Source organism: Callorhinchus milii, unplaced genomic scaffold, assembly GCF_018977255.1.
Source record: "Callorhinchus milii isolate IMCB2004 unplaced genomic scaffold, IMCB_Cmil_1.0 Scaffold3, whole genome shotgun sequence".
In the NCBI taxonomy this organism is placed as follows: Eukaryota; Metazoa; Chordata; class Chondrichthyes; order Chimaeriformes; family Callorhinchidae; genus Callorhinchus; species Callorhinchus milii.
The window spans coordinates 77152268-77166315 of NW_024704744.1; the positions used below are offsets into that span (position 1 = coordinate 77152268).

A 14048-nucleotide genomic window follows, 5' to 3' on the forward strand; every position below is an offset into this window, starting at 1 on the left:
TATCACGTTATTGAGACGTCTCAAAGCGCTTCACAGAATATACTGTAAAGTGAATTGATTGTATATTTTGTGGGCGAAACCTAGCAGCCAATTGCGAACAACAGTGTCCCATGAACAGTCGTGGATTGAGTGACCAATTTATTATTATTATTTTGGAGGGAACATTACCCCCGGAAAGCGAACCGCCAATTGACTATCAACTGGTTCTTGCTTACTGCTTGGTAAGTAGAATAAAGAATCTTGCCTGAAGTTTCATCCTGCCTGGGAATCGAACCTTGCAAGGCGAGCGCGCTGACCATTACATAACAGCTAAATTAATATAATTAAGATAAATTGATAGTTTAAATTAAAATAAATTGATAACAAATTAAGATAAACTGATCACTTCAATTAAATTAGGATAAATTGATAATTAAGATAAATCGATAACCTCAAATTAAGATAAATTGATCATCGACTTCATGGTTGTACGTGGGATTCTGTTGGTGTGCTACATTGCTGTGTTTATCAGCAAAAAGTATCACTAAACTTTACAATAAATACAACAATTTACAACAATGAGTGTTTGAGATGTTTCCACGTGATAAGGTGCTATGAAGTATGCAAGCTCTGTAACTAACTTATGTTTTCAAAAGAAATAATTTGCTTTGAGGAAAATGATGTGTTTTTACAATTTACCCTTTTTTTTCCTTTCAGGACCAAAAAGATTGAAATCCGTTATGGCCGATCTAAACAATTGGATTTTGAAGAGGATGTTGTAGAGTTACAATCAACGCGCAAGAGTACTCATCGACCTGAAGTAAAACCTTATCAGGCACCGTTTGTGGTCACTGAAGATTATATTAACCAGGTAGAGCTTGCAGGAAGAGGCGAGTGAAGGGGCCAATTTAACTGCTTGTATTGCTGTCTCTCCTCCCAGTATAGCTGGAATAGTAATTATGAGATTTCTTAACAGATTTCTTAATTACAAAAATCTGTGATAATAATAATCTTTGCATTTGATATAACGTCTTATCATGTCTTCGAGACGTCTCAAAGTGCTTCACAGAATATACTGTAAAGTGACTGTAAACTGTGTTTTGTGGCTGAAATGCGGCAGCCAATTGCACATAGCAGTGGCCAACAAACAGCCATGGGTTATAAGGTGACCAAATTCTTTTAAATATATATATTTTTTGAAAGGATTATTATCCCCGTGAAAAATAATTCACCAATCGACTAACATTAGGTTCCTACTTGCTGCTAAGTAAACAGAGGTGTGTGCAGTAATGAAACTTGCCTAACGTTTCACCCTGCCTGGAAATCAAACCCAGGTCCTCTCTTGCTTGATGCTGTCTATTGGGAACTTAATCTGGGTTTAGAGTGGGGTTTCTCCACACATATTCAATTTGGTCACTCAATCCATGACTGTTTGTGGGACACTCCTGTGCACAATTGGCTGCATAGATGAAAGAGAATGGCTTGAAGGGGTATGGGGATAAGGCGGGCCTTGGAATTTAATTCCTCTGTGAGCAGGTGCAGACTTGATAGGCTGAATGGCCTCCTACTGTGCTGTAATATTCTAAATTACTAAGTCAGAGTGATGTACTTCCAGTTATTATTATTATTTATTATTATAACTTCCAGTCGTTATTTGAATTTCTTAATTATAAATCCCACAAAAGTAAGGTAGTAATGAGGTTCTGACTGAAATAAAAAAGGAGTTTGACTTGCTTATTCATATAATTGAACAAGTGGTCAAACTTTAGATTTTCAAAGTAAACCTCCTCAAACTCTACTGATCCAGGCTCTCCCTTTGCTCAGCAGGCAACTAAAACAGCTAAAATTGATTAAACAAAAAGGAACATGTTCTTACTTCCTAGATAATCAAACAGGTTCAAGATCAGCAGAATAAGAAGAAGTCTCCAGAGGCTATGTTCATGGTTCACGTTACCCTCAAAGTTCGCCTTAAAATGCAGCAGCCAAAAACTTCTGGACAAGTGTCTAAATGCCATAAAGCTAATCCCTACTGCAACCCAGCTGAGAACGAGAAGAAGTTGGCAGAAGATTCCAGAGGCAGGAAATGCATTTTCATGGATTATTCAACGCAACCTGCAAGCGTTGAAAGTATTGCAGCTGAAAAAGATGACCTTTATGGTAAGCTTGACGGTTCCTTTTGGGAATAAAGGACAAAGTGGTAATCCAAGGCAAGCAGTCATGGGGCTTTGTACTAAAGTCACAGCATGATGGAACTTTCTGAAACTGATTGATTTAGGAATGTAACGGAGTGGGATGGGTAGCAATTAAGTGGCATTTATTATATAACAATAATAATCCTTGCATTTGATATAGCGCCTTATCGCGTGTTCAGACGCCTCAAACTGCTTCACAGAATATACTGTAAAGTGGAGTGACTGTGTATTTAGTGGGCGACATGAGGCAGCATAGCAGTGTCCCACAAAAAGTCGTGGATTGAGCGACCATCGGTTCAAAGCTCGCTGTCACATCAGGAGATTGGGGGGGAGGAAGGGTGCGGAGCATGAGGAGCAGTATGGTGGGGGGTGGGTGAAGAACAGGGCCTGGAGAAGATAGACACCATCACAAGCCGTGTCACTGGTTCCTTCCTATGTAGACATCGCTGATGCTGACTTGTTGGAAATTCGCGCCAACTCGATCTGTTTTGGGAGCAGGGTTCCCTTGAACTGGCATAATGTGATTTTAATTAATAGAGGGAATCCATTTGGAATTCCATTAAGATATACCGCAAAATTGATCCAGGGTGTTATCCACCTGTATCAATTTTTCAATGTGAAAATAATACTTTATAATAATAATACTTGCATTTGATAGAGCCTTCTCATATCATTGAGACGTCTTAAAGCGCTTTACAGAATATACTATAATAATCCTTGCATTTGATATAGCTCCTTATATCTTTGAAATGTCTCAAAATGTGATTTGACTGTATATTTTGTGGGCAAAACACAGCAGCCAATTGCGCATAGCAGTGTCCCACAAACAGTCATGGATTGAGTGACCACTTTTTTTTGAAGGATTTATTACTGCCCAGAAAAGCGATCTGCCAATCGATTAACAACCATGTTCCTACTTACTGGTAGGTAAACAGAGGAGTGTGGAGTAAGGAAACTTGCCCAACATTTTGTCCTGCCGGGAATCGAACCCAGGTCTCTCGCTTTCGAGGCGAGTACTCTAACCACTGAGCTACAGGACTCCATTATGTGAACAGCAGTGTCCCACAAACAGTGGTGGATTGAAATTTTACCCCGGTAAAATGGAGTGAATCAGATAAGATCCCTAGAAGTCAAAGCGATCCACCACTCAACTAGCAACCATGTTCCAACTTACTGCTAGGTAAATAGAGGCAAGTGGAGTAAGGAAACTTACCTAAGGTTTTGCCCTGATCGGGATTCCAACCTGGAACCTCTCATTTGTGAGGATAGTGCTCTAACCAATACACTACAGGACTCCACTTTGGTACCAAGCCATTATTGATACCATGGCAAGGACTCTCATTCCATCGAATAACGTGGAAAAGTTTGTGTCACAAAAAAGGCCTTCAGAATTCGGCACAGTAAACGCTAACCCCTGGTTTTTCGTCCTCTGAGTATCCAGAATTCGGACCTAGCTGGACCAGGCCCAAAACATTGGTAAAAATTTCTGCACCCCATGCACTTGTAGACTACTGCCAGCCCACTCTCCTAGCGCTCAGCCCACCATTGACAGTGGCCAGGGATATCGGATTTGATTCTCAGGCAGAACGAACCTTAGACAAGTTTCCTTACTCCACACGCCTCTGTTTACCTAGCAGTAAGTAGGAATTGCGGATTGCTTTCCGGGGGTAATAGTACCTCCAAAAGAAAAAGAAAAAAAATCATTTCAATCCTGTTTGTGGGAAACTGCTATGAGCAAATAGTTGCCACGTTTCTGCCACAAAATACACACTTTACAATATATTTAGTTTTTATTTGATCTCAACTTAAGTTGTTTTTTGGGGTGGTGGGAGATTAAAGAGCCAGGATCTCAGTGCTGTTTGTCTGGTGACACAGATCTGGTGGAGGGGAAGTGGGTACAAGATTCAGGCTCAGTGTGACCACCAGCCTGGCTGACAAGGCAGTGAAGGACGCCCACATGGGTGAGGCATCGAGGAAAAGTCCAGGAGGTAATTTTTTACCCTCCCCTTTAAAAGAAAGCATTCTTATGAATTTTTTTATAAGAAGCTGCCAAGTCTTTGTGGAGTCCTGTAGCTTAGTGGTTAGAGCGCCCGCCTCGCAAGTGAGAGAACCTGAGTTCAATTCCCGGACAGGGCGAAATGTTAGGCAAGTTTCCTTACTCCGCATGCCTCTGTTTACCTAGTAGTAAGTAGACATCAGTTGTTAGTCAATTGGTAGATTGCTTTTCCGGTATTAATAATCCCTTCAAAAAAAACAACAATAATTTGGTCACTCAATCCACGGCTGTTTGTGAGACACTGTTGTGTGCAAATGGCTGTCACGTTTCGCCCACAAAATACACAATCAATCCACTTTACAATATATTCTGTGAAGCACTTTGGGACGTCTCAAGCATGTGATAGAATGCTATATCAAATACACTTATTATTATTATTACTCATAACTCATTTCTCTAACACTAGAGATCATCCTCATTGCTCTCCTCTGCACTGCCCAGATCTGCTCAGCCTTCTTATGTTGCAGTGAACTATACACAATACTTGAGGTGTGGCCTAACTAGAGCATTGTGCAGTTTAAAAATGACTTCTAGGGATCTGAACTCGAGACTGATTTGACCCTGTAAGTTTTGAGCTGATTTTTTTATCTATGAGCTCACAAGTGAGATTCAAATTGCATCTACAAAAATCTAGATTAGACGTCTAATATATTCAAAAGTTACTGGTGCTGGATTTATTCCCACCTGCAGACAGATCAAACCCTTTGTTAGTGTAACTTTGTTTATTTCTGCAGACAGCGAGTTTGAAACTGATGGCGAGGAAAATGATGAGAGGTAAGTTGTGGAAACCCAGATAAAAGCCAAATTTGTGGGAATTTTAACAGATTTTTTAATATCCAGTGTAATTGTCCACACCGTTATTGTTTTAGAAATACAGTCATTCCAGCATTATTCGCGTAAGTCTGATCTGTATAAATTGTATAATCGCCTAAGTCTTACATCTGCCAAACTCATATTCAAGAGTTTATATTCTATGCAAGTTTGATTTTGAATAATTTATATTAAATGTATGGTCCCAACTGATATAATTGATGTGAAGTGTACTGTAGTTTCTCCAGAAAGGAACAACTTCCACCTATATAGCACCCTTCACTAAGATAATGTCTCATAGCGCTTTCAGATAAGCCAGTGAAGTCATTACAGTTTTAGTAGTGTACTAAACCAAAAGAATGGCCAGAACTTCAAATAAGTTCAATATACTGAACTTTATACTTTCCAGTAACTATGAAAAGAAGAGATTTGTACGCTATTACTTGGTACCCTCAGAGGACGAGCTTTTGGTACAAGTGCACGAAGTGGTGGATGGACTGCAAGATACGATTGGTAAGGAAACACTTCAGCAAGGAAATTACTTTTTCAACCTTAGACATACAGAACAATAGAGTGATCGGTAGGAGGGTGTGGGTCACGCCAAGAAAATAAACTTGCTCCAAAGGTTTTAACCTTGATTCATTTTGATTTAAAAAAATATATATTTTGATAAGTAAGTATTGCTTTTTACAATTGCCTTCTCTCCCCATGCCTCCTCACTTTCCTCTCCCCCCACCATTGGTGGGTGGGCCTTCTGCCACTCTGCCCCTACCCTCCGGAACTCCATCCCGCAGTCCTCCACCTCGCCCCCTCCCTTGCCACCCTCAAAACCCTTCTGAAGACCCTCCTCTTTAACCGTGCCTTCAATGACCACCCTTCTCCCTGCCCTCCACGATCCTGACCCCCAGCTCAGGTCCAAAACACTGAAACACTGGGATGTCCTCCCGACGTGAAAGCTGCTATACAAATGTAATCTTGTTGTTGTTATTTTATTCCTACCACTTGGCCATGTGCGTGCTCTGTGATACAGGATGCCATGGCCACCAGGTGTAACTGCAGTTGTGAGTACATACGTAGGTGCTCTTTGATTCGGCGGCCACCTGGTGTTACTGCATCAAGAAACGCAATACTTAAATTAAAATAGGAGATACCCAAAAACAAATATACCCATGTCACTCCCAGATAAAATGACCTTTCCGATGAGGTATAAATCATGTCTCTACGTCAATCGGTTATTGAGATCCTTCTTGAAGCGCAGGCAGACATTGTCGTTTTATTAGTGGAGAAGGAGAAGAAGGCGACCACCACCACCTATGGGCTTCAATCCAGATAGTCTCTGCTGTACTCTCTCCAAAGCCAACATGTTCACCACTATGAACAGGGTGATCATAGTTGTCTACTGTATTCCAGCTGAGGCCAGAATCAGTTCTGTGTGAATGTTCAGTTTCTGCCTCTGAACAACATGGTGTTGTTGGAAGCTCTCTGTGTGTGGCAGATGCTGCTACCTAGTACCGTCTGCGGTGCAGCATAGTATTTCATATAACTGTTACATTGTAAGATGGTCTTTAAGATTGTGTTTACTGTGGAACGTTTGTAGGGTTTTGTATCGAGGGTGTTTAGTCCTCAACCCGTTCCAATCCTTTACGCTGAGGTAAGGTATTTGAACAGAGACAAAATATAGCAAACTAGATATTATTTATTGCTAACCAAAATGGCGGTTACAACAGTTATAAAACACATAAAACTACGTCAGATGATTCAGGGCTTAGTTCGATCAAGAGTCTTACCCTGGGAGACCTGAAATGACTGCTCGTCGATGTTGCTTGTAGTTCTTAGCTTAGGCAGGTCGCTCCTCTGCCACAGCCACTATCTTTCCCCTGCTGTTGCTTACTCAAGCTTTTGTAACCCCTTTTTCTTTCCATCGTCCTGATTATTTGTGAGTCTTTCATTGACCATATAAGGACATGTTTTTTTCTGCCCTGGACTCGAATTGTCCCAAGTCCAGTTTCAGTCAGTTCATTGTGTTTGATCCCGTTAACCAAATTCCAGTCCTTGGCAAACTCCACTGGCTCTCTGTCACAGAGCGGATCGACTTCAAGCTCCTCACTATTGTGTTTAAATCTCTCCATTCCTTGGCACCCCCTATCTCTCTAACCTCCTCTCTCCCCACAGCAGTACCTGCTGCCTCTGCTTTTCTGGGTCTGGCCTCCTCTGTGTTCCCCGAATCCTCTGCTCCACCATTGGCAGCCATGACTTCAGCCACTACGCCCCAAAACTTTGGAACTCCCTCACTCAACCCTTTTGCCTCGCCCCCTCCTTCCCCATCTTCAGGTTGCGCCTGAAGACCTTCCTCTTCGACCATGCCTACGGTCACATTCTCCCTTCCCCTGGCTATGCCTTGGGCTCCGCCATTGTTAAGTGCTCTGAGTCGTCACCCGGGTGGAGGGCGCTATATAAATGCAAATTGTTGTTGTCGTTAACACCTGCCTTTTGTTAGTTGGTGTTAGACCAATCCTCCTCCACTGCCTCTCCTCTCATCTCAACCTTCAAGGTTCTGACCTTGACTGGTTCAGATCCTAGCTTTCACACCACCTCCACTTCGTCGCAGCAAACGGCTTCTCCTCCGGCCCCCGCACCGTCTCATGCGGTGTTCCTCAGGGCTCTGTCATGCTCCCCCTTGGTGGCATCATCCGCAGACATGGGGTAAATTTCCACATGTATGCGGATGACACCCAACTCTGCCTCTCTGCCTCCACTCTGAACTCCAGAATTACTGGCGTCCTGACCGACTGCCTGTCCGACATCAAGTCTTGGACGAGGGCCAACTTTCTCCAACTCAACGTCAGCAAGGCGTGACACTCCGACCTCCTACCTTCCCTCACCCCTACACCACCCCTCCCCCATGCTCGGGCCCCGACACCTGACTGTTCAGCGTTTTCGGACGTCCTCCTGACGGGAAAGGCGCCCTATAAATGTAATTTTGTTGTTGTTGTAGACATTGCCTTTTTCTTGCAATTTGGTGTATGCTTTCGATTTCCGTGCTTCCCCCCCTGCCTTCCACCCTCCCCCATCCCGACCCTCAGCTCGGGTCCTTAACTCTGTCTGTCCAGCGCCTTGGGACGTCCCCCCGACTTGAACAAATGTCATTTTGTTGTTGTTCCATAACTGTTGGTGTAATAAAGCGACTTTCAAATGAGTGGTAAAGTCCAGCAGATGTGTATCTCTCTATCTGCAGTCTTCACCAGCCCCACACCGCAACCCACTCCCTGTGCTGGGCAAACTCAAGCCTGCTGCATGTCCCTCACGTCCCAGCCAAGGGCTGGATTAAAGCATCCGAGGGGCCCTAGGGCAGATCACATTTGGCGGCTCTTTGTACTATGCCTGCAATTGGGGGAGGAGGGGATGGGCTATTAGTGGTGCCACCTTCCATTTGTCCTGTCCACTGCTTCATACCTCAAGCTCTGCCTCTCTTCCCGTCGTTCTCACGCTGCCTCTCCGGAGGTTGTACGAGGCACAAGGCAACGAGAAGAAAGACCAAGCAGGAGGTAAATGCGAATCATATCCAGGACCCTTGCAGACCACGGGACCCTAAACCATGTTTTACCTATTTTGTTGTATAATCTGGCCCTGTTTCTGGCCCGTCGTCAGCCAGGCTAAAACTCCCTCCCTTTCTCCCTCTGTCTTGTACCCTTCCCTTCCTGTCTTCGAAGCCCTTGTCAAAAACTAACTTCTCAATTGTGCTTTCAATCACTTTCCTCTTGTCGCTACCTTCTCCTGTCACCTTGCTCTGCGATCCACAACCACTGTGGAGTGCTTTGAAGCATTCTTCATGAAAAGGACTATATAAGTGAAAGTTGTTATTTTCATTCCAGCCTCTTTGTCTGCCTTTCTCCATGAGCCTCAGTTATCCTTATTTAATACTGAGCCTCCACATGACCAGGATCTTACAATGAAGAAGGAATTGGAAAGGAAGAACAGAACTAAAAAACTATGTGCAGACTATGCCACATTGTTTAGGCAAGATCCAGATTACCAAGATAACGTAAGTTTATCTGTTAATGATCCCAACTCCCAGCTTGGGTAAAAATCCTTGACCGTCCGGCACCTTGGGACGTCTTCCCAATGTGAAAGGCGCTATACAAATGTAATTTGTTGTTGTTGTTGTTATCCCATGACAAGTATTCTAGGCCTGAAATCTCACCTGGTTTTAGCCCATCAGACCATTTTGACGTATAATTTAAAGCAGAATATCCTTCCAGAGATACCACTATACCATCCTCCCATCAAAGCATTGAGTTGTATCTTAAATGTATTCTGGCCTCAGCTACCCTTCCTGGTCACTTGTTGAGTTATTAATACCAGTCTTGGTAAAGCAATATTTATTGGTTTCCATCCTGAAATTGCCCTTTGCAACTCTAAACCTGTGTTCTCTTGTTCTTTGTATTAGTGCATCTGACAATATTGTTCAGGGTTAACTTCCTCAATCCAATTTAAAATCTTGTATACCTCCAAGGCCACAAAGAGACAACAACAACTTGCATCTTTATACCCAATTTGTTCAATACACTCTTACACTGTAGTGAAGCTTTAATATTTAAAAATACACTGGCAATTCACTTTACAGTGTATTCTGTGAAGCACTTTGAGACATCTCAATGACTTGATAAGGATGCAAAGATTATTATTATGAACTTTTTTTCTTTACATTAGCTTACTAAACTGTGGAATATGCTAAGCGCAGCAATGAAGCGTACCAAAGAGTACAGCAAGAGCTTCAGGAGATTCTGCTCACTGGTGGAACATGCCAATAAGATGGATATTAAGATTTCCATGGACCAAGTTGAATGGACCCCACAAATTTTCAGGAATGTGCTAAACGTGTACAATGAACACATAATGGAGATAAAAAAGATCAATGTGGAGAAGCGCTTGGGTATGATTAAAGTGATGGGCCTCCAGTTCCAGAGTGACTGCCTGCCCCACACTGAAGCAGTGGTGAATAGAATCAGTGGCCATCTGACGGTTATTGCGAACAAGAAGAATGAAGAGCTTCTGGCAGTATGTGTTTGAATCTTTTTGAATGTAATCATCTTCCTTTTGTAGTTTGCATGGACTGTCACTGAAATATAATAGGGGTGACACTTGCAACCTTTTATTACGGGTTCCTTGCGATTAGTCTGAAATGTTGCAAATTTCACCCTTAATAAAAGAGATTGTTTGTACAGCCTGGCTCATCAGCAGGACTCGGAGGGGCAGACAAGTCACTGAGGGCAGGCATTCTTCTCACTCAGCTCCTGTTAACCCTGCAAATCGAATCCTAACAGGTAGTTAGTTGGACATGCAGCGGAAAAGCTTGCCAGAGAGTGCGATCAATCGCAAGCTATCTGGTTTTCACTGATTCGACTCCAGTAGTACCCCAACACACACTTTAGGGACCCTAAACCTTGGCTCTTGCCAGCTTGTGCCTAATAATAATCCCTGCATTTGATATAGCGCCTCATCACATCTTCGAGATGTTTCAACGCGCTTCACAGAATATACTGCAACGTGAATTGACTATGTTTTCCCTGTATATTTTGTGGGCGAAACTTTGCAAGAATACTCTCCGGAATTAAGTAAGCAGGATGCGTTCCTCCAGGGAGATTACAGCAAAATAGGCAGATCAGTGAGAGAAAAGGTGTGTCTGGGATCAAGATGATGTGGTAATTGTCACAGAAGAGGGGTAGGGGGAATGTGAGCTGTTATGGTCTGAAATTGTGGAAAAAAATCAATATTGAGTCCAGAGGGCTGTAAGGTCCCTTGCAGATAAATGAGGTGCTGTTCCTCGAGCTTGCGCTGTGGCTCATTGGAACAGTGTAGGAAACCATGGATGGAGAGGTCAAAGTGCGAGTGGGAGGGAGAGTTGAAATTGCAAGAAACCGGAAGCTCAGGGTTGTGCTTGCAGACAGAAAGGAGGTGTTTGGCAAATCAGTCACCCAATCTGCATTTCGTCTCACCAATTTAGAGGAGACCACAACATGAGCAGTCGTGGTCTCCTCTACAATGGAGAAACAAAGTGATGCTGGGAGGCCCTTCATTTCCATGTGCTGCATGTCCGTTGTTGTTCCATTTTCTATCCATACCCGCATTTTACTAATGTGTGCTAGAATCACACTGTAGAAGGGTTTGGGAAAAGAGCAGGGAATTGGTTTTAGATTGGCTAAATGGGAGTTAGTTCTGTACAATTTTAGGCCAGATGGACTAATTGACTTCCTTCTGCAATTATATGATATTTCTTTTCACATCACCTATTCTTGTAGGCTTTCTGAGTAGGATTGCCCAGTTAGAGTAAATTTAACACACATATGAAGGTCTAAATTGGGATATTCACAAAGTACATTTGATGTGCTAATGACTATGTCTGCTTTGCGAATATCAATTTGCAAAATTTACATATAAATATAATTGCAAATCCCATCAGCTTGGAAATGTTGGAAATAGGCCGTGAATCTTAATGAGCCTTTTGGGACATTAACCTGACATGAATGGCGCTATATAAATGCAATTTGTTGTTGTTTGATAATCTCTGAATAAATGGCTTTCAATATTCGCAAAGCAGTATTAATAATAAAAGTAATAATTCTTGCATTTGATATAATGCCTTATCACATTGTTGAGACGTCTCAAAGCTTGACGGGATATATTGTAAACTGGATTGACTGTGGTGTTTTGTGGGTGAAAGGCAGGGGCCAGTTTTGCGCACAGCATTGTCCTACAAACAGCCATTGATTGATTGACCAAATTTATTTAGAGGTTTGTTGGCTGGGACACCAGGAGAGAGAAACTCTCTTATCTTTTCAAATAATGCTATGGAATCTTTCATGTCTCCCTGAACAGGCAGATGGGACCTTGGTTTAACGTCCCATCCGAAAGATGGCATCTCCAACAATGCAACACCTCCCAGCACTGCATTGGTGAGTGAGCTTAGACCAGGATGGTTCAATTTCATCCGCGCCCCCCACCCGCCCGCCCCCTTTATAACCTGTAAATGTTATGTTTCTGGAAGGGAAACACAAAAATATTGCTGATGTGGCCTGCAGACGTTTCTCATATAGGGATTCCGGCCCTCATCAGCTAAAAGGTTGGATCACTCTGGCTTAGACTAAGTGATTCCAAATTCCAACGTGGGACTTGAACCCACAATTTGTTGACTCAGAGATGAGAATGCAACTACTGAGCCAGCTGACATTAAAAATTGAACGGCAAGTTAGACTCGACTACATTCCTTGTTGGATAGATGTGAATCGACAGCACAGCCCAGCTGTCTCACCTCAATGGAAGCTGTACTTTGAATAGTTATGGTATTTATTAGTGTTTTAGTGTCAACTTGGCTCATTTAGTCATGCCACTGGCTCAGAAGGTTGGGGATTCAAGCTTCATGTCGGGTCTGTGAGCCCACTGTTTAGGCTGATGCCAAGGCGGTGTTGCTCTGTTGGAGGTCTTTGGATGCATTATGAAATTAAGTTCCACTCTGTCTGTTCAGGTGAATATTAAAGATCTCACAACATTGTTGGAAAATAAAATGGAATTTCTGCTGTCCCCAGGATCAACATTGCTCCAGATAAATTGGTCATTCACCTACTGGCTTTGGGGGATCTTTTGTGTGCAAACTGGCTGCCAGGTTTGCTTACAGACGTACTTGACAATAATTACCTTTAGAGTGCTCTGAGACTTTGGCATTGTAGCTTCCAAGGATCACTGTGTTATTACTATTAAGAGCCCAGAAGCTGCAACCAGGTTGGAGCCAAACTGTCTGGCACTAGATACAAGAACATAAGGACATAAGGTTTTAAAATTTACTTACGTGAATCATCATAGCATAAATTACTGTAGGATCGGGCATTTTTTGGCAAACAATTAAAGTTCATGTGGTTAGATTATGCTGCATTATTAGTGACAGTGTCAGTTTGTCTCAGTGGTAGCAGGTTGTGGGTTCAAGCCCCACATCAGGGCTTGGAATGACATAGTTTAAGCTGACACTGCAATGCATTGCTTGGGATGTTCTACATTGCCATTTTTCAGATGAGACGTTAAACCAAGGTCCCATCTGCCTGCTCAAGTGGATGTTAAAGATCCCATGGCACTATTTGAAAAGAGAAGGGAGTCCTGGCCAACCATACCCCAAATTAGTCACTCACTCCATGACTACTGTATTTTGCACACAAAATACAGTTAAACCACTTTACAGTGTATCCTGTACTTTAAGACGTCTCAAGGAAAATGATAAGGCACTATATCAAATGCAAGGATTATTATTAGGTTTCTTTCATAGAATAATAGAAATGAATTCAAGAAGGAGGTCATACTCTAACCCCTATAATGACAAACGGTCTCTAAGCGCTTTACAGGGAATTATCCATGATAACCCCAATTGCCTAGTCTTTCCCTGTAACCTATAACATCCGACCTCTTCATGTGCATGTCCAATTTTTAATATGTCCCTATTAAGGACATACAAGGCGCTATATCAAATGCAAGGTTTATTATAAAGATTATTATTATTATTATCAGGTTGAAAACGTTTCATGATGTGATAATCTGAATGTGTGTCTGGACTTATTATAAAGGGAGCAGTGAGTGCCTTTGATGTAGCAGTTACAGTGTCTGCTTCCTGTAGATCATTGCTGAAGCTCTAAAGAGGCTCCAAAAGGACCCCAGTGTGGTTGAAGAGTTTGTGGAGCACCTGCTGTTCCTGGGGCGGATCACAGAGGAGCTGCCCTTACTAGAAAAGGAGTACAGCCTGGTGACGCAGCTCTTTGCCATTGCAAAGGACTGCGATATTGAGATCGTTCCAGAGGACCTGGCATTGTACCACACTCTAGTCCCCAGCTTCCAGGACCTGAAGTCCACTGTCCTCTTTTGCGAAGCCAAGAAAGACGGAAATCTCTTGAAGTTCAAGGAAGACCTGATACAGCACATTACTGACCTGTACTTTGAACTGATGGAGATTAAACATAAGGTACTGTAGGTTT

The 14048-nt window shown here is 42.6% G+C and overlaps 1 protein-coding gene and 1 non-coding gene across 2 annotated transcripts in view; one reads left to right on the forward strand and one right to left on the reverse strand.

Moving 5' to 3' along the window:
* Nucleotides 1–14048, forward strand: part of LOC103181702 (dynein axonemal heavy chain 6) — a 164941-nt gene that overhangs the window by 14747 nt on the left and 136146 nt on the right. Inside the window, 7 exon segments of the mRNA XM_042333144.1 lie at nt 697–850; nt 1863–2136; nt 4962–5001; nt 5447–5550; nt 8910–9079; nt 9748–10095; nt 13694–14035. Of these exon segments, the coding sequence (XP_042189078.1) occupies nt 697–850; nt 1863–2136; nt 4962–5001; nt 5447–5550; nt 8910–9079; nt 9748–10095; nt 13694–14035 (1432 nt within the window).
* On the reverse strand, nt 3140–3211 carry trnas-cga. Its single transcript has one exon. It is a non-coding gene; the product is annotated as a tRNA-Ser (tRNA).